General features: G+C 44.7%; 1 protein-coding gene across 5 annotated transcripts in view; it reads right to left on the bottom strand.

The window, feature by feature from the left end:
* The window catches only part of MECOM (MDS1 and EVI1 complex locus), a 300,414-nt gene that overhangs the window by 22,739 nt on the left and 256,264 nt on the right, over nucleotides 1–21,411 (bottom strand). For 3 of the 5 annotated variants that reach the window (XM_085232895.1, XM_085232896.1, XM_085232897.1), the window contains 6 exons: nucleotides 20,325–20,459; nucleotides 11,755–11,857; nucleotides 10,237–10,453; nucleotides 7,480–7,627; nucleotides 6,494–6,650; nucleotides 119–1,475 (listed from right to left, as the gene is read on the bottom strand). In XM_085232895.1, coding sequence (XP_085089021.1) covers nucleotides 119–1,475; nucleotides 6,494–6,650; nucleotides 7,480–7,627; nucleotides 10,237–10,453; nucleotides 11,755–11,857; nucleotides 20,325–20,459 — 2,117 coding nt within the window. The remainder of the gene's footprint in view (nucleotides 1–118; nucleotides 1,476–6,493; nucleotides 6,651–7,479; nucleotides 7,628–10,236; nucleotides 10,454–11,754; nucleotides 11,858–20,324; nucleotides 20,460–21,411) is intronic. The other 2 variants (XM_010716947.3, XM_010716949.3) reach the window with 1 other exon arrangement.

The raw sequence follows: 21,411 nt of genomic DNA, 5'->3' as shown, positions 1-21,411 counted from the left end.
CAAGGCAGTAATGAAGACTTGCTAACTACAGCGTTACCGGAGCCGGGGGGTGCAGGTCAGCCCGGCAGACCTCCCTGCTGTGCCAAAGGGTGCCAGGGTGCAGCACGCGGTCGGTTACCTGTAAATGGGATCCATAAAGAAGGGAGTCGGTCGGGCGTGCTGCAAAGAGGCCTCCGACGTTTTCCTCTGCTCGAGGTCACCTCCTTTCTTCTCACCAAAGACGTGGTTTTTCCTGGGCTCGGCCTGTTTTGTGCCGCTGGCTCGACTTCTACTGCCCATGCTCAGATCTAGAGGCTGGTCCTGGCTTGCCGCAGGCGGAGCTGCTGGCTTTGAGGGTATGGGAGTAACGGGCTTCTCCTCCTTACGCTTAGTGGTGAGGTCAAAGGGAGACTCAGAGCTTCCCTTTGGGATCTTCTTGAGTTCACTGGGTGATTGGGGCTCCACTTTCAAGGGTAACGGTCTCAAGTCTCTATCAGGAAATGGATACATTGATTGAGAGAATGCTGGAAAAAATGGGAGGGGAAACATGGAAGGGTAAGGTAAGGCTCCAACTTTTTTGTCTTGCAGCCCCACAAGTCCTGTTGAACCAAAGTATTTTTCAGCAATAGAAGCAATAGCCTTTATAGAATCATTCACCGCTCCTGACACCGCAGTCTGCTCCTCTAAAGATGGTGAGAAAATGGAATGATTGCTGTGTTCTTTCTTATTATTTATTGAAGCCAAACTCTGCAGAGAGCTTACTTTGTCTTTGAACATTTTACCATTTTCTTTAAATTTCTCTTTCTCACTTTCAATGTCACTTTCCAGATCAGAGCCAGAGGTGGTTTCCAGGTCACTGCCACTGGGGGTACTGACATCGTCAAGGTCACTACTCTCTGACTGGTCACTGAGTTTTTCATGCGGCCTCTCTTCAGAGGACCTCTCTGGTTGAAGCTCCACTGGCTTATTTTCCCCTACAGATGGTTGCTTATTTAGTGCCTTCAAAATATCCTGGGTGGCTGGCAGTATCTGAGGGTTGGTCATGAGGGGACTTTGACTTTTGTTTGTCTGATCTGCGCTTGGTAGTCCTTTAACAGGAGAGCTAGTAGGTAGCAAAGGTGGCCTGTGGTACAAGCCTGAAGGAAACAGACCGGGGAAGCTAAAAGAAAATCCAGGAGCTGTTGGAAAGGTAAGACCAGCAGGATGCCTATTGGCTCCAAAATAGTCAGCAAGGCCCGGATTTGCATGATTCATATTAACCATGGACGTTTTATCCATAGCTGGGGTTCCAGGAAGTGAAATGCCTTGGCCAAAAAATCCTCCTGCTGCAAAATGGTTCTTGCCCTCACAAAATCTCCTGTGTTTATTTAAGGAAGACGTAGTGCTGAACATTTGTCCACAGTCTTTGCACTTGATTTGGGTTCTGCAATCAGCATGCATGCGCTTATGACGACAAAGGTTTGAAAACTGAGTATAGGATTTATGGCAGACCTCACCTGTATGTAAACAACAACAACAACAAATCTCAGGCTTTATGATAATTGCCCCCACCCTCCAAATTCTGCAAATAAAACCATTTTTTTTTACCCTCCAAGTGTCTATCAGGAAGCCATAAGAAGTCTGGGTGCACAAAAGATATCGTACTATTCCAAAGCAAGGCATCAAAGGAGACAAATGTCTAAAGATAGCACCGAAGAATCCCTCCAGCAAACCAGAAAAGGTCTGAAGTGACTAAAAGATAACATTTTTGTTCCTCGTTTGCTCCTTTCATTGCAGTTTTGCACATCTGATATCATTATTTTGCATTGCATGAGCACCCAGAGCCCTGCCAAGAGCTGTGGCTCACTGCTTTGACACTGTACAGAGTCACAGTGCTCCTGAGCGAGCACTTATGCCTCCAAATGATATCCATCAGTGTCACTATGCACAAATGAGAAGTTAGTCATAAACATTTGCAGGACCAGGAATGTGACAGACAGACCTGCTTGTCAGAGCCTTTGGCCTGCAAGACCCAAGGATATGACAAAGGTGAAGGAGAAGACAATCAGATATTTCCAAGTGCATACTATTATCAACAAGCATCATTTTCCATTTACAATTAATGACATTAAACTCATGAAAGTCTAGGCTATAATTTCTAGAGTAACCATAGTCCGGTACTCTCACATGCCCAGAGCATTTCTATACATGTAATGCATATGGGAAGCCATAAATATGAATTCCACATACTTTACTAGTCTTAATTTTGCATATTTGTCTCTTGCACATGAAAAAATACACTCTATTTCAACAACATTTTGCTTTAAAATTGCAGATGTACTTATTTGCATGTCCGATACTTGGAACAGCTCAATGGATTTCCCTTCAAACTCCTCTGGGATGAGAGCAACTTCAGCCTCGAAGCACTTGGAGAAAGCCTGAAGGCCTGGAGGGGAGGCCTGAGCTAAACTGCAACACTTATTGTGCCACAGCACGGGTTCCAGACAGCAGCTTTGGTATCAGGAGGCTGAAAGTGTCTCCATCACCAGTACAGGGTAAGGCACACAACTACAGAGAGTGAACCATGTCACTGAACCAAGTGGGATTTTTTTGGTTCTCTAGAACAGCTTCATAACACATTTCTTTTCCTTCTTGCATTTAACTTAGGTTACCATTTTAATTATTTTTCTGTCCTCTTTTCCCACCCTCTTGACCAGCAGGCAGGTCCCCAGGCTGTGCTATGGACTGTGCCCTTTCAATACATTAACATTTGTCAGCAACGTCTGGACTAACTTGCTTCTACTGATATCAGCTCTAGCTTTGTTTAAAAACAAGGCAACAACAGTAATGGTAAGCAGTGATTATCCCTCTGTAATAAATCCCCTCCCCCCCCTTTTTTCCAGCCAGGAAAAAGCAAGTGGTTACTGTATTTTTATTTAATTTGCATTATATCATAAGCTCTCATCTTTCACACATCAAAGCCACACAACAATACACATTGTGTATTCTGAGGCCTTTTTAACAATCATTTTCAAGATTTGAGACAGACTGACATAATTTACAATGGCTCTATTTTAAGCCCGCAGAGGAAACTGAATTGAATGTATCCCATCCTGCACTGTTGGTTCCCATGAACTGCAATCACGTCCTCTGACTTCCACTCACACCGGGGCCTGCACTAACCTTCCTGCTCGTCCTAATCTCTGCCCTTGAGAAACTTGACCACTTGTTGTCATGTCTCAACTGTTTACCTCTTCAGCAGGCTGCTCCATATCTCGGTAACAATGCTCCCATTGTTTGAGGGCCTGATCCTGCCCATGCTGCACCCACCCCTTTTCCCTATTCATGTCTCATTGACAATTCATGGGGTAAAGAACGCAGAATTAGGCCCAAAGACAGGAAATTTGCAATGCAGTAATTCAGGAAGAATGTCTGTTGCTGTGTATCAGTCAGTGTTCCTGTTGGAAATCTTCATTCACAAGGAAAGAAACAGAAGGAAGAAAAAAAAAAAAAACAGATAAGAGGAGAAGAGAGGAGAAGAGAGGAGAAGAGAGGAGAAGAGAGGAGAAGAGAGGAGAAGAGAGGAGAAGAGAGGAGAAGAGAGGATGTGCTGGCACAGATCTGGTCTTCCTAAAGTTCAGAATGTTGTCTTTTAAGGAACATGAATATATTATCAACTTATTACTCTCCATTAAAACTTATTACCCTCCATTAAAAGAAACCAAGAAATATTCTACTTCTGCAGAAATGCAAAATTACATACTAAGAACTGAGAGAGATCCTTACAAACTGCTAAAGGGGGATGCAAATTAGCCACTTAACTAATATATTTGATCTTAGCTTTGAAACTAAATTAAATTGATAATGGCAATAACATTAAAATATGGAAATCTTTATTATTATCATCTTGATCAAACAATTAATGGCTGTACTGAGCAGTTCACCTCTTTGAGCCCACCAGTTATTTAGAACTATTTAAAGGGAGGTCTCTCCCATTTAACAGTCTATTAAAAAGTGGGCTCTCAAGGCTGACCAAGAAGTTTTGGAGCCAGGCCTAAAGTCCTTTCCCTCCAGAGGTGCCTTACTCTTGGGGACTACCTTGGGGAAGTCAGGTGGGATGTGGCAGAAGCTGCTGGTTCTGCAGATGAGGGGTGCAAGTCAACCATACTGCCTTGACTTCTACTAAGTACGAAGAGCCAGGACTGCCCAAGCAAGTCCCTGTTACAAGATCTACCTCTTTTTCACCACATGACTTTTATTTCCAAGCAAAGCCTTGCTTAAAATTTAGTAGATGGGGGACGGTTATCAACTTTAATTGCTTCCACATATCAAAGCAACAGAAGCTGGGTTTGATTTCTCCTGTTACACCTTATTACATCCTTTAAATCTTAGCGCCGTACTTTTAAGCAACTAAGTTGTACGGGAAGCTTCCCTCCTCACAGCTTTTATTGCTGCACAGACCCAGGTTTAACACAAACTCCCAGCCTGTGTCCCAAATTGAAAAAATTCATCTCATGCTAAAGCACTCTGCACTGCAATCGTCTCTGGACCTCAAATTAGCTAGCAGTTAAGTTTGCATATTTTCTGCTTATTAAAAAAAAATTACTGTAAGTACTATTTTGAGTGTGTTTGACCTATTATGGCATGTGGTTTCTATTTGGAGAGGCTGGACATTCTGCAAAGGCAGTGAGTAATTACCTTAGTGTTGGTGAGTTTTCACTCAAGCTTGGGCGGTACACTGTAATAAGAGACAGTTGCCATAAACAGACTGGTAGAGTAAATCATGGTGTGTGGCCTCTTGGTGGAAAACAGATATCTCCTTGAGGTGACCCTACCTCCCTCCCATTGCTCAGCAAAGCCCACTGAACATGTGGTCTCCAAACCCTTTTGTTCTGTAATTACATGGCTATTATTCAGAGATTGCTCAGTGGGTTTTCATCTCTCATTCTGTACATTTCAAGAATACTGGTTGCTGGTTTGATTTATCAGAGTAAACAGTAACAACAACAACAACAACAAAAAAAACAAGTTAGGGATTATTTCATTTAAGATAGGCACCACTTTTACACTTCTTTGTAGGGTATGGATTGCAAGAGGACAAGCCGAAGGTTTCATCCACGGGCCAGAAGTTAATGTTGTCTAATAGTTGTAAGTGTAAAATGCAATTATTTAACCTGTAATCCTAGATTTAAGAATTTTTTAGTGATGTTTATTATTAGACTTAGTTATACATTTTCTTACCGAAGAAGCCAAAACAAAATGATTCTCTAACTCAGTGGCAGATATACAGGCTTCCCACAAATGACTCTTTCAAGCCATGAGTTGAGGTTTTATAAGACTCAAAGCACATGTCAAAGCAGCATTATAGAGCTCCTAAGCAGGTGTTTTCACTGAGGAGCTAAACGCACCAGCTATAGGTGTCCACTCCATTGAATGGGACCATGCAGTGTGAGGTAGAATTCCAGCCTTGCTGTCCTCTGTTGCTACAACTCACCTGGGTGAGGTGCCACCTCTGTCAGACTTAGAGTGCATTACGAGTACAGAAAATACAGTCAGGTGGAAGAAAGTATCAAGACGACATTTTGGTAAATTCTTGTTGAGAATAGCAAAAGTTGAAGAAGTTTAGAAAACAAAGAGAGGAGGTCATAAAGTGCTTTCTGAGCCATAACAGGTGCCTGAGAAGACCATGGTGGAGATTAGCATTTGCCAGAACAATATTCTTGAAATATTTTCTGTGTCTCCTTCCCTGGTTAAAGGAAGAGAAAGCTACTTGCAACACTACTGTGCACCCAGATTCCTCCATCTCATAGCAGAATCTGGCCAAGTAGCAAACACAACGCCTGGGAGGACTCTGAGGACCTGATTTATAGCCCAGTGCAGTCAGGCCCACATGGGAGGCAAGTTTTATTGCTGGAACAGCTGTTGGCAAAACTCTTATAGCTAAACCCAATACTTAACTTCAGGGCATGCAAAAGAGCTGCAAGGAGCGAGGCAAGCTCCTCTGGCTGAAATACACTGGCTTTAAGGTTTTCTTTCCAATTCCCACCAAAGCCATGCTATCTGCTGTTGAGATTCAGTGGCCCCAAATTAATTTCTAAAGCAAAGCAGCCTTTCCGGTCCTGCTGGCTCTGCCTAATGCCCAATGCATCTGGGTCCAGCACTGCCTGCAGCACAGGGGCTGGTACTGCTGCAAAGGAGCAAGAAGGAGAGCAGCCAGCTCAGCATGGTGCAAAGCACAGCTCCTTCTTGCCAAAACTCCCTCCCCGCTTGCTCTTTGCATCTATGCATGGAAAAATATCCCAGGGACAAAAGGTACATTTATACAGCATGCAGTGTCTGCCTGGAAAGGAAAATCATATGAAAATAATGTTTTGCATCAGACTGTGAATTACTCAGTTCTCATTTAGTAACTCACAGCCCCCAAGAAACCAGTGGGAAACGCCAAGGAGGCGCAACACAACCTCTTGCTTGCAGGTTACACTGTTTTTTGACAAAAGAAATACACTTAACCGAAGACGCTTAGTGGAAGACTTACATATAAAGGGTTTGACACTGCTGTGGATGTGTTTATGCTGTTTGAGGCCTGAAGATGTGGCAAAGGTTTTGCCACACTCTGGACAAGCGTGAGCACGAGCCCCAACATGCTGGGAACGAATGTGCCTCTGGAGGTTGCTGGGGTCCGTGAAAACCTGCTAGGAAATGAGTACTGATTAACCAAGAAACTTAACTGCAGAAGAAGCCACTTAGCACAAAATCCAGAACTACTGGGAGCTTTATAGGACTAAAACCAGTGGCTGCTTGTTGCACTGCAGCCTGGCCAAAGGGCATCAATGGGAGCTGTGCCTACAGGACGGGGCCTCATCTTCCAGGGTCACTCAAATATTTGGTGGAGCGGTTAACACCTTTGCAACCACCACAGCAGATGCAGTTGCCCCTGTGATTGGATGTCGTGCCTTTGAGGCCAGTGATTTCCTGCTTGGCATCCTCACAGAACGTCAAAACATGGCTATCTGAAACCTCCAAACATGACTGCAATAGAAATGCTTGGCTGAGTGCATGGCAGCATAAAATCCCACTCGCAGCCCCAGCATCTAGGGCTTGGCTGCATCTTATGAATATCAGGTCAATGTAAAGTCCCCATTATTGCAGCAAATCTACTTAAAAAACAACAAAGCCCTTATGTAAAAGGCCCAGGCTTTAAGAATCTTGTGAAAACAAATGCAGAGCACCACATCTTATACCAATTATCTGGGTGGCAAGCTGGGAGGTAATGCAGATGCTCTGGAGATGAGATGGTTGCACTCACTTAGAACAACCAGAACCTAGCATTATTTTCTTATTTTGCTTTCTATCGCAGCAGCATCCTTCTAAATCAAACAGGGTAGAAAGCTAACGTATACAAAGTGAAGGTTTAAATCTTCAAGAAACAGGCACTGTGGGAGCCCTATGCCCTCACATATCCCACCCCCAGCTGCCCCCATGTGCTCAGTGCCACAAAAACAGCCTACAAATTCACTGTACCTTGGCACAGTTCTCACACTCGTAGTGCTTGCCGCTGTCATGCGACATTTGGTGACGTATCAAGTTGGACTTCCAGTTGAAAGCTTTGGGGCACTGGTCACACTTGTACTCCCGCTCCTCGCTGTGGGACAGCATGTGCTTCTCCAGGCTGCAGGAACAGAAACAAGTGGTACATCAGTGCAAGAAGAGGAGGCAGCAGAGCATATAACCTCCAAACAACAACAAAAAAAAAAAAAAAAAAAAAAAAAATCAAGCCCCAAAGGCCCAATCCTGACATACCCAGGTCCTTGAGTCCCAGGCACACCCCGATGGGAGGCAGAGCATCCCCTCCATCCCACAGTAATACTGCCTGATGTTTCGCCCGGCCCCTTGCAAAAGTTCCAGAAGATTATGCTTCCGTCACTCCCAAAGGAGATTATTTCATACACCTCTCAATATTTCACTCTGGTAATTCCTCCCTGCAGTCTGAATCGTTTCTGCCTTGTTGCTTTCACTCTAAACACACCTAGGAACCTACTATCTGATGTAGCCTCACTCCTTTGATGGGAGTCTATTTTTCTAGCAGCAGGAATAGATCAGAAACAACTCCACCAGTGAAACAGAAGGAGCATAAGCAAACAGAGCAAAGCTTCTGAATGGAGAACACTTAATGCAAACTTATATTTGATGATTATTAAGTGTGTTCAATTCTGGTTGTTTATTCATTCATTTCTTAGCAGTTGGTTCAGTCTATTAGTAGCATACTCAATCCTCTCCTAATTCCTGTTGTTCATCTTTGAATTCATTTTCACCTCTGAGTTTTCTGAATTTCTCTTTTAGAATTCATCTGCTGCAAATATATGTTTAAATACATTGGTCATATATCAAGCCACAGCTCACACTATTGCTTGCAGAGAGATCCGTATATGACATAAATGGGGATTCACAGAAAAGCCATCGGAAAAGGGTTTCTAGCCAGCACAGATCAGTGCTTCCTTGTTGATGTTCCCACTGAATCTGTAGACAAAACCTGAGGGGTTTACAGTTTGTCCCCTGTTGTGTAGTCCAAATGGCAACTTACATCCTCAGCTACAAGGAACAGAAATTCTTTCACCTGCTGATGCTCTTCAGTTCTACCTCTCTTAGGCTTTCTCCTTCAGGGAAAAATATTTCCTGCTTCTGCTTCCTAGCACTCAGCTAACAGTTGTATCTCCATCATGCCCTGGTAAACAAACCTGCCATAAGACCTGGAGAGGTCCCAGGCACCTGATGTGGCTGCACCACCCACAGACCTCAATCTTCACACTCAGCTCTTTCTCAATTTAATTACACACACCCTCAAGCACGGCTCATTCGAGCCTTTTGTTTTATATAATCCCTATATAACATGCTTCTGTACTTTTTTTTTTTTTTTTTTTTTTTTTGCTGTGAACTGTCTTTGTGGCGTATTAGCTTCTCAATAATTCAAGAGTTTGGAGAATGACTGCATTCCTTCTCATTTTTCACTCTTTCTCACAGTACTGCCCGTCTATTTATGATGACTCGTTCTTTGTTTTCTGCCCTCTCTCTTCAATATTTAATATTTTAAGCTAAATTTACATTTGCTCAATGATTCCCATATGTTTGATATTGTCCTCTGGTTCACAGGCAGAAAAGAACTTCAACACCAAATAACTCACAACGTGGAAAGATGTCACAGTCCCAACCTATGCTGCACCCACCATTGCTGCAGCTCTTCTGACTTCATCTACCAACCTGAATCAGTCACTCAGACTGAAAATTAGACACGTGGAACTGAATACAGCTCAAGCAGCCAATGAAGACAACACTGTACCTGCACAAACGTGGGGCTGACCCACAAGAGCAGCGTTTGGTACACTGTGCTTTCATTTTGTTGTCATTCACTCTGTGGAACTGCAATAAGCAGGTTGTGTGACACTGCATCCTCACAGCTGGGATCTCGTCCAGGATCTGCCTATTAAGATAGCTCAGCACAACTGCTACATGTTGGCTGAGGTCAACCTTCTTGCATCCTCAAACTGAACTTACCAAAACATTTGTGAGCAACATGCTGCAGAAGCTCCTGAGCACTCCCAATATCTTTCAGTAATTTGCAAAGTTTCCTGCACTGTGATACATTATAAGCAGCCACAAAAGAACTACAGTGATGGGAATCGTCTTCAGCATATAAAGCTGGACTTTTTATTCACATTCCTACCTATACATATTTTAGGGATGTAGGCATATAGGTCTGCCTGTTTAAACAGACAGGAATATATAAGAAAACGATAAATTCCAGTGTTTCAAAACAGAAGAGTTGTGTATACATGTGTATGTCTATATATACGTACGTTTACATACGTTAATATCTTGAACACAATCTAACCAACTTGCTTCTGCCTAGCATGGCTTGAAAGATAAAATTGGTTTCACCAAATGAACACCACTCAGAGGTGCTCTAATTTATTTCTACCTAAAAATAAGGACATCAGACCTCAATTCATTTGAACTATAATCACTCCTTTGACTTCAACTAAACACGCCATTATCAAAAGATCCAGTTCTTAATTTAAGGTATCTATTAAAGATTAATTTCTGATCTATCAAGACACCATTGATTTCCATGCTCTAAAACCAATGAGCACAGAAACTTATTTACCTTTACCATTGGCTTGTATACAAGATATCCAGTTCTGCCCTACCTGATGCCCTGTGATTTGACTGAAGCCATTAGAGAAATTTGCCTTACTCAGTCACGTTCTAAGCACTTAATCCTACCTTTGTAAGTCTGGGAAGACTTGATCACACTCTTTACACTCCTGGATTTCGTGCACATCCCGAAGGTCGTTCTCATTCTCAAGCTTTTTCTGGAAGTCCTCCTCCACCATGGAGAAGGCGGAGTGTGGTGTGCTGCAGGGGAACTTCTGGTGGTCCACCAGCTCAGCCTTGGACTCAAAGAGCTGGTCGCAGTCCTCGCAGCGATACTGGCGCTCCTCTGCAAGACAAAAGGGTTGGCATAGGGGATAACATCAGTTTGGGGTCATTTTTAGTTACTCTCAGCAGTTCCACAACTGTGTAGTTAAATAAAGTTATTCCGTGAAAAATATTATTATTTTTATTAATAATAATAATAAGTATGCTTTATGATGCTGTATAATACTTCAATTCTGTAATATATAAATGCAACGTTACCTGTTAACTGCCTGGGTGACACATCCTATGGGAATCCCTAATGTAGGCCTGGGACAAAAGTCAGCATGCTTCCAATTACTTTAAAAGGGGATATCCATTTCTGAAGTGGATATCTACAAGAAGCTGACAGTCTCTGACTTCCTGAATGAAGTAAACTTACACAAACATCAGCTACTGCAATAGCCAAAACGGCGTTTACAGTTTGTAGAAGTCTTTTTACTTCCATTAGAGTTCTCTTCCAGCACCCAAGATGAGCCAGATATCCAATAAAACAGTCACAAAGTTTTTCTCACTGAAAATGACTGTAGAAGATCACAGGAGTACCACTTAGGAGTGAATATTTCTTTCCATTAATTACTAGCTCTTACCAAGTAATTAATTAGCTGAAGAAAATCCCAAAATGAAGAGGTGAAGAAAAGCAGCTCACAGTGCTCTGTAGGATTTTCTACTGATAGCCCACATAGGCAGCCACATGCCCTGTTTTGGGCACAGCTCAGGAACTGAAGATGCAGCACCTGTGTGCTGCTTGAATAATGAATGAGCACGAGGAGGAAGGTTGGCTGCGTTCTCAAAAGCAACAGCAACATTAACAACCTGAGATTTTCTCTTTTTAAAATAATAGTTTTTTGACAAAATTACAAAATAAACATCAAAAAACCCACAACCAACCAAAACCAGATATAATCAGGATCCATACATTTCACTCTTGAAGGACCAGCACAGCCTGGAGATAATGACATGGATTCCATTCCTCCTCTGGCAATACCCAAAAAAGATTAAGTTTCAACTCCGAAGCCTTACTGCTGCCCTCAGTTACATCTGCAGACCCCATTTCTGTCATGGAGGTTTGAGTATATGAGGACTGAAAAACATCAAGAGGTGCAGAATCACAATGCTGAGAAAAGTCATCTTTGAAAAGTAGAGCTTAGCAGACTGACAGGTCTGCTAAGGGCAGGTGGTAGACAAATGCAATCATGGTCCAGCTGTCCTCATCAGCTGCTGGCAGGCTATTCTGGAGTTCAAAGGTATTGCAACAGAGGAGAAATCTCGCTACATTTTTGCTTCATTTCAATGGTATTTCATATTAGATAAGAAGTGGCTAACCATGAATGTCCGGAGCCATTGTTTCATGTGAATAATCTTCACTCTTCATGAACAGTAATAGCTCCTCTCCTGGCTCAATGTCTGCCACTACTCTGTAGAATATCTGAAAAAGACAAAGCGAGATGAATACCATGAAAGGCAAAGAGGCAGTTAGTGCTGCAGGGCTGACACCAGGTGCCCAACCCACCCCTGGCACAGGTGCTGCAAAGTGCTGGGGATGGGCAGCCTGGGCTGTGCAGGTAGGCTCTTTCAGCCCCAGAGCTGTTTCTGCTTTATCTTGAAGATAAAGAGGAAGTTGCTTTCAACAGCCTCTGCTGCAAAGCAAGCTGCATGATGACTGCAAACATCACCAGCAATTCATGTTCTTAATTACACCAAACTTACCAGCCAAGGTGCCCATAAAACATGTCCCTGAATGAGCAACATAGAGAACATTTCTCCTCTTGGTTGCACTGAAGAAAGTAATTAAATCACACCTGAGGAAATTCTGCTGATCAGCATGTGAGCATCCAACCCCACCTGCTTCTATTAGGTAGCTCAGAGAGTAACGAGGGAAGGGGCTTGTACAATGCAGCATGCTTCTTTGCTCTTAAGTTTCAAATAGAAACCAAAGGAACAACTCATCTAGGATGAAGATATGCACAGATGCTTGTCTGCAGCCTCAGCCACAGGTGGCAGCTGCTTCTCTCTCCATGGGCCCTATGTCTGTCAGCGGGGAGGAGTCCAGCAGAGAGGCAGGGGCCATGCACCCTTGGTACCACACACCCACAGCAAGCTCATGCCTGGCAGCCAGGCTCTGCCAGAAGGAAGCTCCTAAAGAATCCATCTGGCTGCTTTTTCTCTCAGGAGAAAACATGAGGAACACTAAAAATCTCCAAGAAGCCGTTCAAGTAAATATTAGTAACTTCCTCAGGCCTTGTTAAACAAAAACACACGAAAGCTATGTTTCGTACCCTAACAAAAGACGTATTTGCATTCTGTCTGGTGTATTTCTAAAGGTTTTACCCTCAAACTATTAACTCTCAAGACCCGTTCTAGTGCTGTGAGAGAAAGGCAAAAAGTCAACAGCTGTTTTGCCACAGGCCAGATGCAGGTATCCCTCTTGCACAGAGCATTATTCCCCTCACACAGCGTATCTCTCTTGCACAGCCTATTGCACAGCATATTCCCCCTGCACGGCATATTCCCCATGCACAGCACATCACCCAGCTCTGCACAGCACAGAGCAGCTACCCAGGGCCTCCAGGAGGTGGCTGTACAGCCTAATGGTTATTGCTGCACAGGCAGCCCCCGCCTGTAGGTATGTGCTAACTGCCTAAAACTAACTAAAGAAGACACATTTCCTCTGATTTGTTTTCTTTTCTTTGCCTTGCCCCAAAAGCTGCTCTGGCAGATGCCAGCCTAGAGACTGCTAGAGTCAGTGCGTCCCACCACCCAATATCCCATGCCAGGCACAACAAACTTGCACTGTAGCCTCCTGCTTAAAGGGAATATCACTCCAAAAAGACAGGAGCAGGCATTCACATGCAACCTCCCCTCCTAAGGATGTTCCTCTTCTTCCACACTATCCTGCCCAGCTCTCAGAAGGACTTGCTTGGGCTCTTTGTTTTCCCTTGTCAGTCAGATAATTGTACACAAGCTGCGTGGTTCATTCTCTATTTCTGTTTCCCTTTAGAAAACAATGGGCTTCCCTCAGCAACAAACACCACCATTTTTTGTCAACTTTTCAGCTTCCTTTTGAAAGCACATTAGACTCTGAAATGTGACACATCAGCCTCGGTGATGATGTGAGAGCCCCAGCACCCTGCAGCCCTCATTGACAGCAGCGGCACTGATGGGGCACTGCAGATTTATCCCAGCTCAGCTTCCTAAAAATCAGGAGCATGGTTCTGAGGTCAGCAGTGCTGTGTTTGCAGACTCGGGGCATTCCCCTTGCATTAATCCTGTTTTTCACTAATTTACATGGGCACAGAATCAAATCAGAGCATTCGGAACCCTGCCACCAAGTCTTGAGCAAAAATAATGCCAACAGTGTCTAGTTAACGGTCTTTCAGGTCACACAAAAGAGGACACAGGTGATGCTCACACTCACGGTCCTGCAGCTCCTTGTTGATGTCAGTGCTGCAGAGAACATGTGCTTCAAGCAACAGTTTTTTTCTGAGGTCAGCAATGCATCCGCACAAAGTCATTAACAGAAACCAGAGTGACTTTCCCCAGTGTTTTTCCTCCAGTGCTTCTGCTGTCCTATCCAGAGTACTCTGACTGATCTCTTCACCTCTGGTTGCAAAGTAAGGACACAAGGACCAACAAGGAGGGTCTTCTCTGTCGAGCACTGTGCTGCGCTGCATCTCATCCAGCTGGTGTGATGCAGCATCTTCCCTGCAGCCATGGGACGAATCACTCAACAGGGTGCAAACTCTGGAGCCAGCTGTCCAGCCTGGCTGTGTTGGTACTCAAAAATACCAAAATATCAGAGATGATGAAGCAACTGATCAGAAACTGCCTGGCCAGCCTCTGTGGGGAGAGAGATGGAGGGGCACCCAGAAAAACTCCTTTGATGAGGATGAGTGAAGTGTTTTATTTGGCACCTCAAGGCCCACTAAAACAAGGTCTGAGTCTCAGATTTCCAGCTCTGGCATTCTGACATTCTTGTTATTAAAGAAACAACTATAACGATTACTAAAAATAGTAAAGCTCTGTGCATACAAAAAACCCACCTGCTCTAAGAGTTTATATATCCAATTGCTTTCCACAGAAATGAAACATACTGAACATTAGAAAAAAAACGATCCTGCAGGTAAGCATAACCTGATTTCAACACACGTCCTTATTGTCTAAGGCTTTTTTTTCACTCTTCCCACCTAACACCTCATAGGAACTACCCTCTCTGAGAAGGCACCGGCCTGCCCTGTGAAACACAAGGGAGAAATGTAACCAAAAGAAAAAAAAAGGCCAAGCCCAGACGCGCTTTTCACATGCCCTGGGATCAGTGATGTGTGACTGCAGTTTATATAGGAAGAGCAGCATTGGATCCAGGTCTGGAAGCACTTTCTGAGTTCAGGGGTCTGAGGAGGCAGCCTTGTGTGTCCACCCTCTGTGTGTGCTACCAAGCAGGAGAAAAAGCTCCCAGACTGCTGCCCGTGAGGGGAAAGGGGAGGGGAAGAACGCAGCACACGCAATTTACTTTTAAATGGATGAATAAGGCCTCATTGTTATGAATCCCAGTTTACTTTTCCTGGTCAGGCACTTGAAATTTTATTTATGCTTAATAGACTGCATTTGGCATGTGTAAAGATGACAGAGGCGTGAATTATGAATGACCTTCCACCCCTGCAGGAAGTTGTAATAATTGAAATAATAGCGAAAATACGCTCCCCGAGAGCGGGGCCCGGGGCTGCGTGCTTTGAAGCGCCCCGTGGGGCACAGGCCGTGTCAGCAGGGCCCGGCCTTCCCCACGGCCACAGACACTGAGAGGGGAAAAAGTGGCATTTCTGTGAGCTGCCGTGCATATGTGTCACTGGGAAGTGGGAGGATGAGTTGAGAACTGGCTCTGAAATCGACGGAGGAAAGCTGAGGAGAAAGGTCCAAATGGCAAAAAGTCAACTCTCGGTCTGTGGTGAAGAACTGCTGAGGCCGGAGGGCTGTATTGGGAAAACGAAGCCCTGTTTCAGGATATTCTCCTGAAATGGCACATGGAGTGCCCGTGTCCGTCAGACTCCAGGCAGTCCCAGCACAGGACATCCTGCTCTGCATCCCCTCCCAGTGATGCTCATGCCTTCCTTCATGGCAGGTTTCTGTTGCATGTTAGCCCAGGGTCTAGGATAGGGACTGACACATCCACACAGGCTCCTGCAGACACTGGCACGATCCCACTTGCCCCACTGACAGCCGCCTGCACTCGGGCCCACACAGCCCTGCATCCCCACATCCTATAGCCGCTCCTGAACACCACTCAGTGAGCAGCTGTCCTACTGTCCCTGCGAGCATCTACAAACCTCTGAACCCCGCCGTGCAAGTGGGACTTGACAGCTCTCATCACCAAACAGCGTTCCTGCCTGCAGACAGCACGCTCTTCTGCTTTTATTAATCGTCAATGAAGAGCTTATCGCCTTGCAGAGAGGCGACAATTAGCTGCCGGTTTGGTGCTGAGCAGCTCCTTGCAGGTCACGTCAGGACAGGCTGAAGCTCAGGCAGGATGCTGGCAGCACTGGGCTGCAACAACTCAGGCGCTGCGCAGGAGGCTCAGCACAGCATCACCTCTAATTGCCACAAATGGAAAACCGCAGCTGATGAGCTCTTGGTTCCACCAGCCCCATGCTAGCACGACCTCGCTCCACTGGAAACAGGTTTTCAGTGGGAGCTGGATTAAGCTTTATTTGCTTAATAAACTAATAACTCGTAGGAGGAATAATGACAGAATAGGGCCCTGCATGAGCTCAGTGCACACATGCCCTCCTGACCCATAACAGCCAAAACCTTAATTTCACTCTCTGACAACAAAGCCTCAAAACTATTCGTTAAATACACAACTTTTGCAGGTGGCTGTATGTCTGGGGCTGCTGGACGAGTCTCCGTGTTTCTCTGCCTGGGAGCTGCACGCCGTGCCGGGGGGGCAGAGGCAGTAAAACCTGAAACATGAGGCTGTGCCTGCAGATTGCAAAAGTTTGTAAAACTTGTAAGATGTGATCGGATCTGGTGCAACCTACAGCAGTAGGTTCACTCACCTCCGATTGTATCACTGACACTGTGCACATTGTTAAGAACGTTATTCTACTGTTATTTCTCCCACTGCAGGGGCATATACTCGAGTATATGGGAAAAGAGCACACATAAAAACAAACCAACAAAAAACCTCCTAATTCAGCTCACGCAGCAAACCAAAACCTCAGCAAGCTGACTGTGAGCCACGTGCAGCTTTCCATAGATAAACCAACAGGAATCTTCCAGGATTGCACTTTCACAGCATTATGTGGCCACATCATTGTCACAGGTGTGCAAACAGTAAGCAAGACAGAAACAATTCCATGAGCTCTAATTCAAAGTGCAACCAATATTTCCCTACACAAACAACAACAAAAATAAACAAATCTAAAGAAAGAATGGAAGAAAGAAAGAAAAAAAAAAAATACAGCTTAAAGGTGACTGTGATCCCAGCTTAAAAATGTGCTTGGGACTCTTCACAGTCCCTGACACACCACAGCTATAGTTACTGTATTTTCCACCACACTTTCATTAACATGTATATTTAAAAATAATGCTTCTGCTGGGATGACAGCACTGCCAGAAAGTCTACCAGGGCTAATCGTTCTGAAATCAGTAAAAAGTGGAACTAATAGATATTTAATGATAGATAACAGAGGGGACTTGTCCAAGTTAGCAGAAACTGCTATTGACTCCTGACTTTGAGCTGAAAAAACGCATTCCGAGCAAGTAATAGTGACAAGACTTTACAGCTCTGCGCACACTGCAGTCTCTTTGGGGAAAAGGAAAAAATGAGAGTGTGCTGTTTGTGGAATTTTATTATTCATACACATCTTGAATTACACGCGATCAGGTTAGATTGGGTATGACAGGAGATAATAGGAAGACAGCAAAGAGAAATCCTAGATCAATCCTAGATTGGTTTGAAAAAAAATAAAAATAAAAATGTGGCTTTTAAACCCTCTTCCACCTCCAATCAAATGAAATACGAGTTGCATCCCGCGTGCATGTTTTGACTGCATCCCACCATTATCGAGCTGTTCATCTCAGCAAAGCCCATTTCTACAGCCTTCTAAAAGAGCCCAGGCCTTTTGTAAAGCTGATCCCAAGTGATGAAACTTAACCTCAAACATGAGTCGGGGGGCGGGGTGGTATGCCTCTGAAAAAGTCTGCTCGAGAAAACAACAAAAAAATGTTTTTCTTTCACTCTTTTTGTGAAATGCAGAAGGTGCAGCTTAGCAGAGCGACCAGATTACACATCGAGCTGAGCTGCACCGAAATCCTGCCTGGAGCAGTCTGGGAATCATACCTGCCTGTCACTCAGGCTTGAATTTAGTAGCATAAACTTGCGGCCAGCGCGAGGCCGAGTGCTGGCAGGATCTTGTACCTTTTCAGGTACGGCACAATGTTTGCTTGCGAATTTTACAGATGAGTTGAAGCAATTAGAGGAGAACAATTACTGCTGATCAAGTGTCTGTGCCTCGGGAGTGCAGGAGGGCTCCTGCAGAAGGGATGCTCCGGGTGCTGCGTGGGGTGCCAAGGCGCTGCCCCCAGGGATGTGGGGACAGGGGGACGTGGGCTACACCCCAGCTCGGCCCACACCCTACACTTCTGGGGCTGCATTGCTTCTGCGATGCCCTGGCTTGAGCTGCAAGAACTGTGAATGCTCTCTGCTTTACTCTACTGCTCTCTTTTTTGCTGCCTAGGAGCTACAGGAGCAGACTGACACAGCGCAATGCTCTGACTTGCATTTGTCACTCCTTCTACATGGCTGCGTCTGGCCATGTAACGTCCATTTCCCAGTTTGCCTCCCTATTATATTTTATATTACCTCTCGTGAGCTCGTGCCAGAGGAAAGCAGAAGGAGGAGCTGCTAGAAAGGCTTTTTTTGGTTTGAGATTCGAGAGCACATTTTTAGCATTAACTTTTTAGGTCCTGGTCATAAAACGCTGGAGTACGTGTACAATTCTGTGGGTGAACGTGCAGCGTTTCCAGAGGGCCAAATGGGCAACAATCTCCTGCTGACAGCGTGCAGCTCACAGTGAGCTACTTGAACAACGACCCATTTTTAATTTCCAAATCTCAGCAACAATAAGCCATAAAAATATAGAATTATGAACGGCACGGCACCGTGCAAAATAAATAACAAGTCTCCAGTGAATGAAAGAAATTATTGGCAGCAGTACAGCCACCATTACCAAATCTCAGAAATGTAAACACTAAAAAAGAGAAAGTTACAAGCACCATAACTCTCATTCCAGCAGCGTCCCAGTGCCGGTGCGTGGCTGCAGCTCCAGGCAGATGCTGCTGTTCCAGCCCAGCACATATTTCCCATCGCAGAGCACCACCGCCGACGCAAACGCCGTGAGTCGCTCGCACCAATTCACGTGATTCCCTCCCTGCCCTCACCTATTTCTGCCAGCTCTCATTATGAAACGTTTGAATTTGCTGTTTCAATTAGCCCGGATCGTTTCCTTTTCGTATCACTGCTCCATAAATGCTCTGCGTTGAGAGAATTTATCGGTTTTCCACGTAAAACATAATTTCAACTCACAAAATGCATTTTTCATTTACTAATAATCTTTATGGTTTCTTTAGCTAAACCAGCTGCTATATAAAAACAAATGCTATCTCGGCCGGCTGCGTCGTTCCGTGCTATGTGTGCTCCGGGCTGAATTTTCAAAGTTGAAAATTAAAACAATCCTCTGTTACAGCTCCTGCTGAAGCTAATGGGCAGTGGTTCCAATCAGCGATGTGTAGGAGCGAAGTGCACCGCGCTGGGGGCTGAAGGAGCAGGCTGCCTCCCATCCATTTCCTTCACGTAAGGAATTTGATTGGAAAGAGTGATTTCTAATGGAAGCTTCGTGCCTGGTTGCGATTCTTCTTTCAATACTGTCAGGGCAATTAAGCCAGCTGAAGATAATCTTTAACGTTCACCTGATGCGGTTAATTAAGCGGTGAGAAACGAAACGCCGATTGAAGGCATCGAACGCTGCGTCGCAGGTATCAAAGTTTGAACGTGCAACAAGAATACCCCATCAGTTGGTGCTTTGCTATTGTATGTATTTCACTTTCTTAAAGCACAGCTCCCTCAACCTGACTTCACCCATGGAAACACTTCACAGCGGCGCACATTTCCCGCAGACCAAAGCAAAGCCTCATTGAGGGAACACCTAATAACTCATCAGTGTAATTGAAAACAAAATGCAACGCTGCGTCCTTCCTCCCTGTCCCAGCCTCTCCAACACACAGCAGAAGTAACACTTCAGCCTAACAAAGAGTGGATTTAAGCGCGCCAAACAAAAAGAAACAGCGAAGCATCGGAGATCCCGGCTCAGCACAGAAGTAGCAAAGTGTTTGGGAAGGCATCATAATATTTGTGCACGTGTGCATTCAAAGGCAGAGCCCCACGCGTGTAGCTGTACGGGTGGGATTATCAGCTCTGCATCTTCACCTCCACTTTGCCATTAATTGCACACTGAGGTTCCTGCTTAATGCAACAGTTTCGTACAGCAATACAGCTGGAGTGGAACAGGAACCAGAAAACGCCTCTAATCCCAAATCAGCAAATAATGGCTCTGTGTTCCTAAGAAAGCAGTCTCCATTTTTACCAGGCACGAGATTAATAACAGTAATAATAATAATAATAACAATGAGTATGAATTAAAAGTGTGGAAAAATAGAAAAATTCATATAATCTGCAGCCCAAAGCCAAAATTACTCTATTCTGCATTTAACATCTGTGCCTTATCCTCTGCTGTAACAACAAACAGGCCAAAATCTGTTGTGAATTGCTGCTTTTTTTTTTTTTTCCCTGTGACACCTTAAAGTTCCTTAAAATGTAAGTCCAGAAAGTGAACGCCACATACCTGATCACTTATCTGACATGCAACAAGGTTGTGCTGATCGTAGCATCCAGCAAACTTGATGTATTTGAGCCAGTTTCCTACATCTGGTTGGCTGGCGTCTATGCAGAACTTCACATTGCAAAACTCATCCAAGATCTAAAAGGAAGAAGACGAAAGGGTCAACCTCTGTGCTGCTGTCCGGGAGCACCATGCGAGGAAAAATCAGAGGGTTTCAGATAAGCACATGGGTCATAATGCAGGGATGCAATAAGAAGCATGCTCCTCTGTGAGAATTTATTAGGAATGGTCAAAATGCAGAGATAGTTATAGAAGGACAACAAATGTACTGAGAAATGCCTTGACAAATGTCCACACGTTGTCTAATTATCGCTAAGAAACACTGCTGACTTAAGAGGCATTTGAATTTCACGAGCATTTATTTCTGTTTAAAATTAAGGTTTTAATTAAACATGAGCTGCCAGGGAACGGAACAGCGATTACGAAAAGAACTGATTGTGGTTTCATTGGAGTTTGCTGCTTTGGTTCAGATGTGCGCTGCCTGCAGCTCCCACTGAGCCCTTTCGGATCCGTGACCCCGACCCAAACTTTGCGGGGGAGGCGGCGTTATTTATCTCACTTTAATACTTGTGCCTCCCAAACAGCACTTAAATCACCTCCCTTAATTAGAGCACAAGAATAGAGCTCCCCGTCCCAAACTCGAGAAAATAAATGAAAAACAGCGTAAACACTCGTGCAAAACATGGCAGCGTTCAAGAGACGGCAATAAAAATGGTTCCAGTAACGCAGATAATAAACAAATATCAAATACAGGTAATAAACAAATATCAAGAGATTGCTCGCGGACAAGAGGATGTCCCACTCTGACAGTGGGACAACCGCCGTGCTGTCCATGGGAGCAGTGCCAGGCTCGGCCGCAGGCTCTCTGGGGCCTGTCCTGCGTCCCGCACGGCGCTGCTCCCCCCGCACCGCTTCAAACTCCCGCAAACCGAAACGCAGAGGGAGACGGTGGCCGTTTTCCCAGCGGGAAACGTTCGAGTTCACGTCAAGAGGCAGCGAGCCGCCGGCCTCCGAGCCGAACTGTCGGCGA

Source organism: Meleagris gallopavo, chromosome 11, assembly GCF_905368555.1.
Source record: "Meleagris gallopavo chromosome 11, MGAL_WU_HG_1.1, whole genome shotgun sequence".
NCBI lineage: Eukaryota > Metazoa > Chordata > Aves > Galliformes > Phasianidae > Meleagris > Meleagris gallopavo.
Note: the sequence above shows the minus strand (reverse complement) of the source record. Positions and strands in the feature narration are given on the sequence as shown.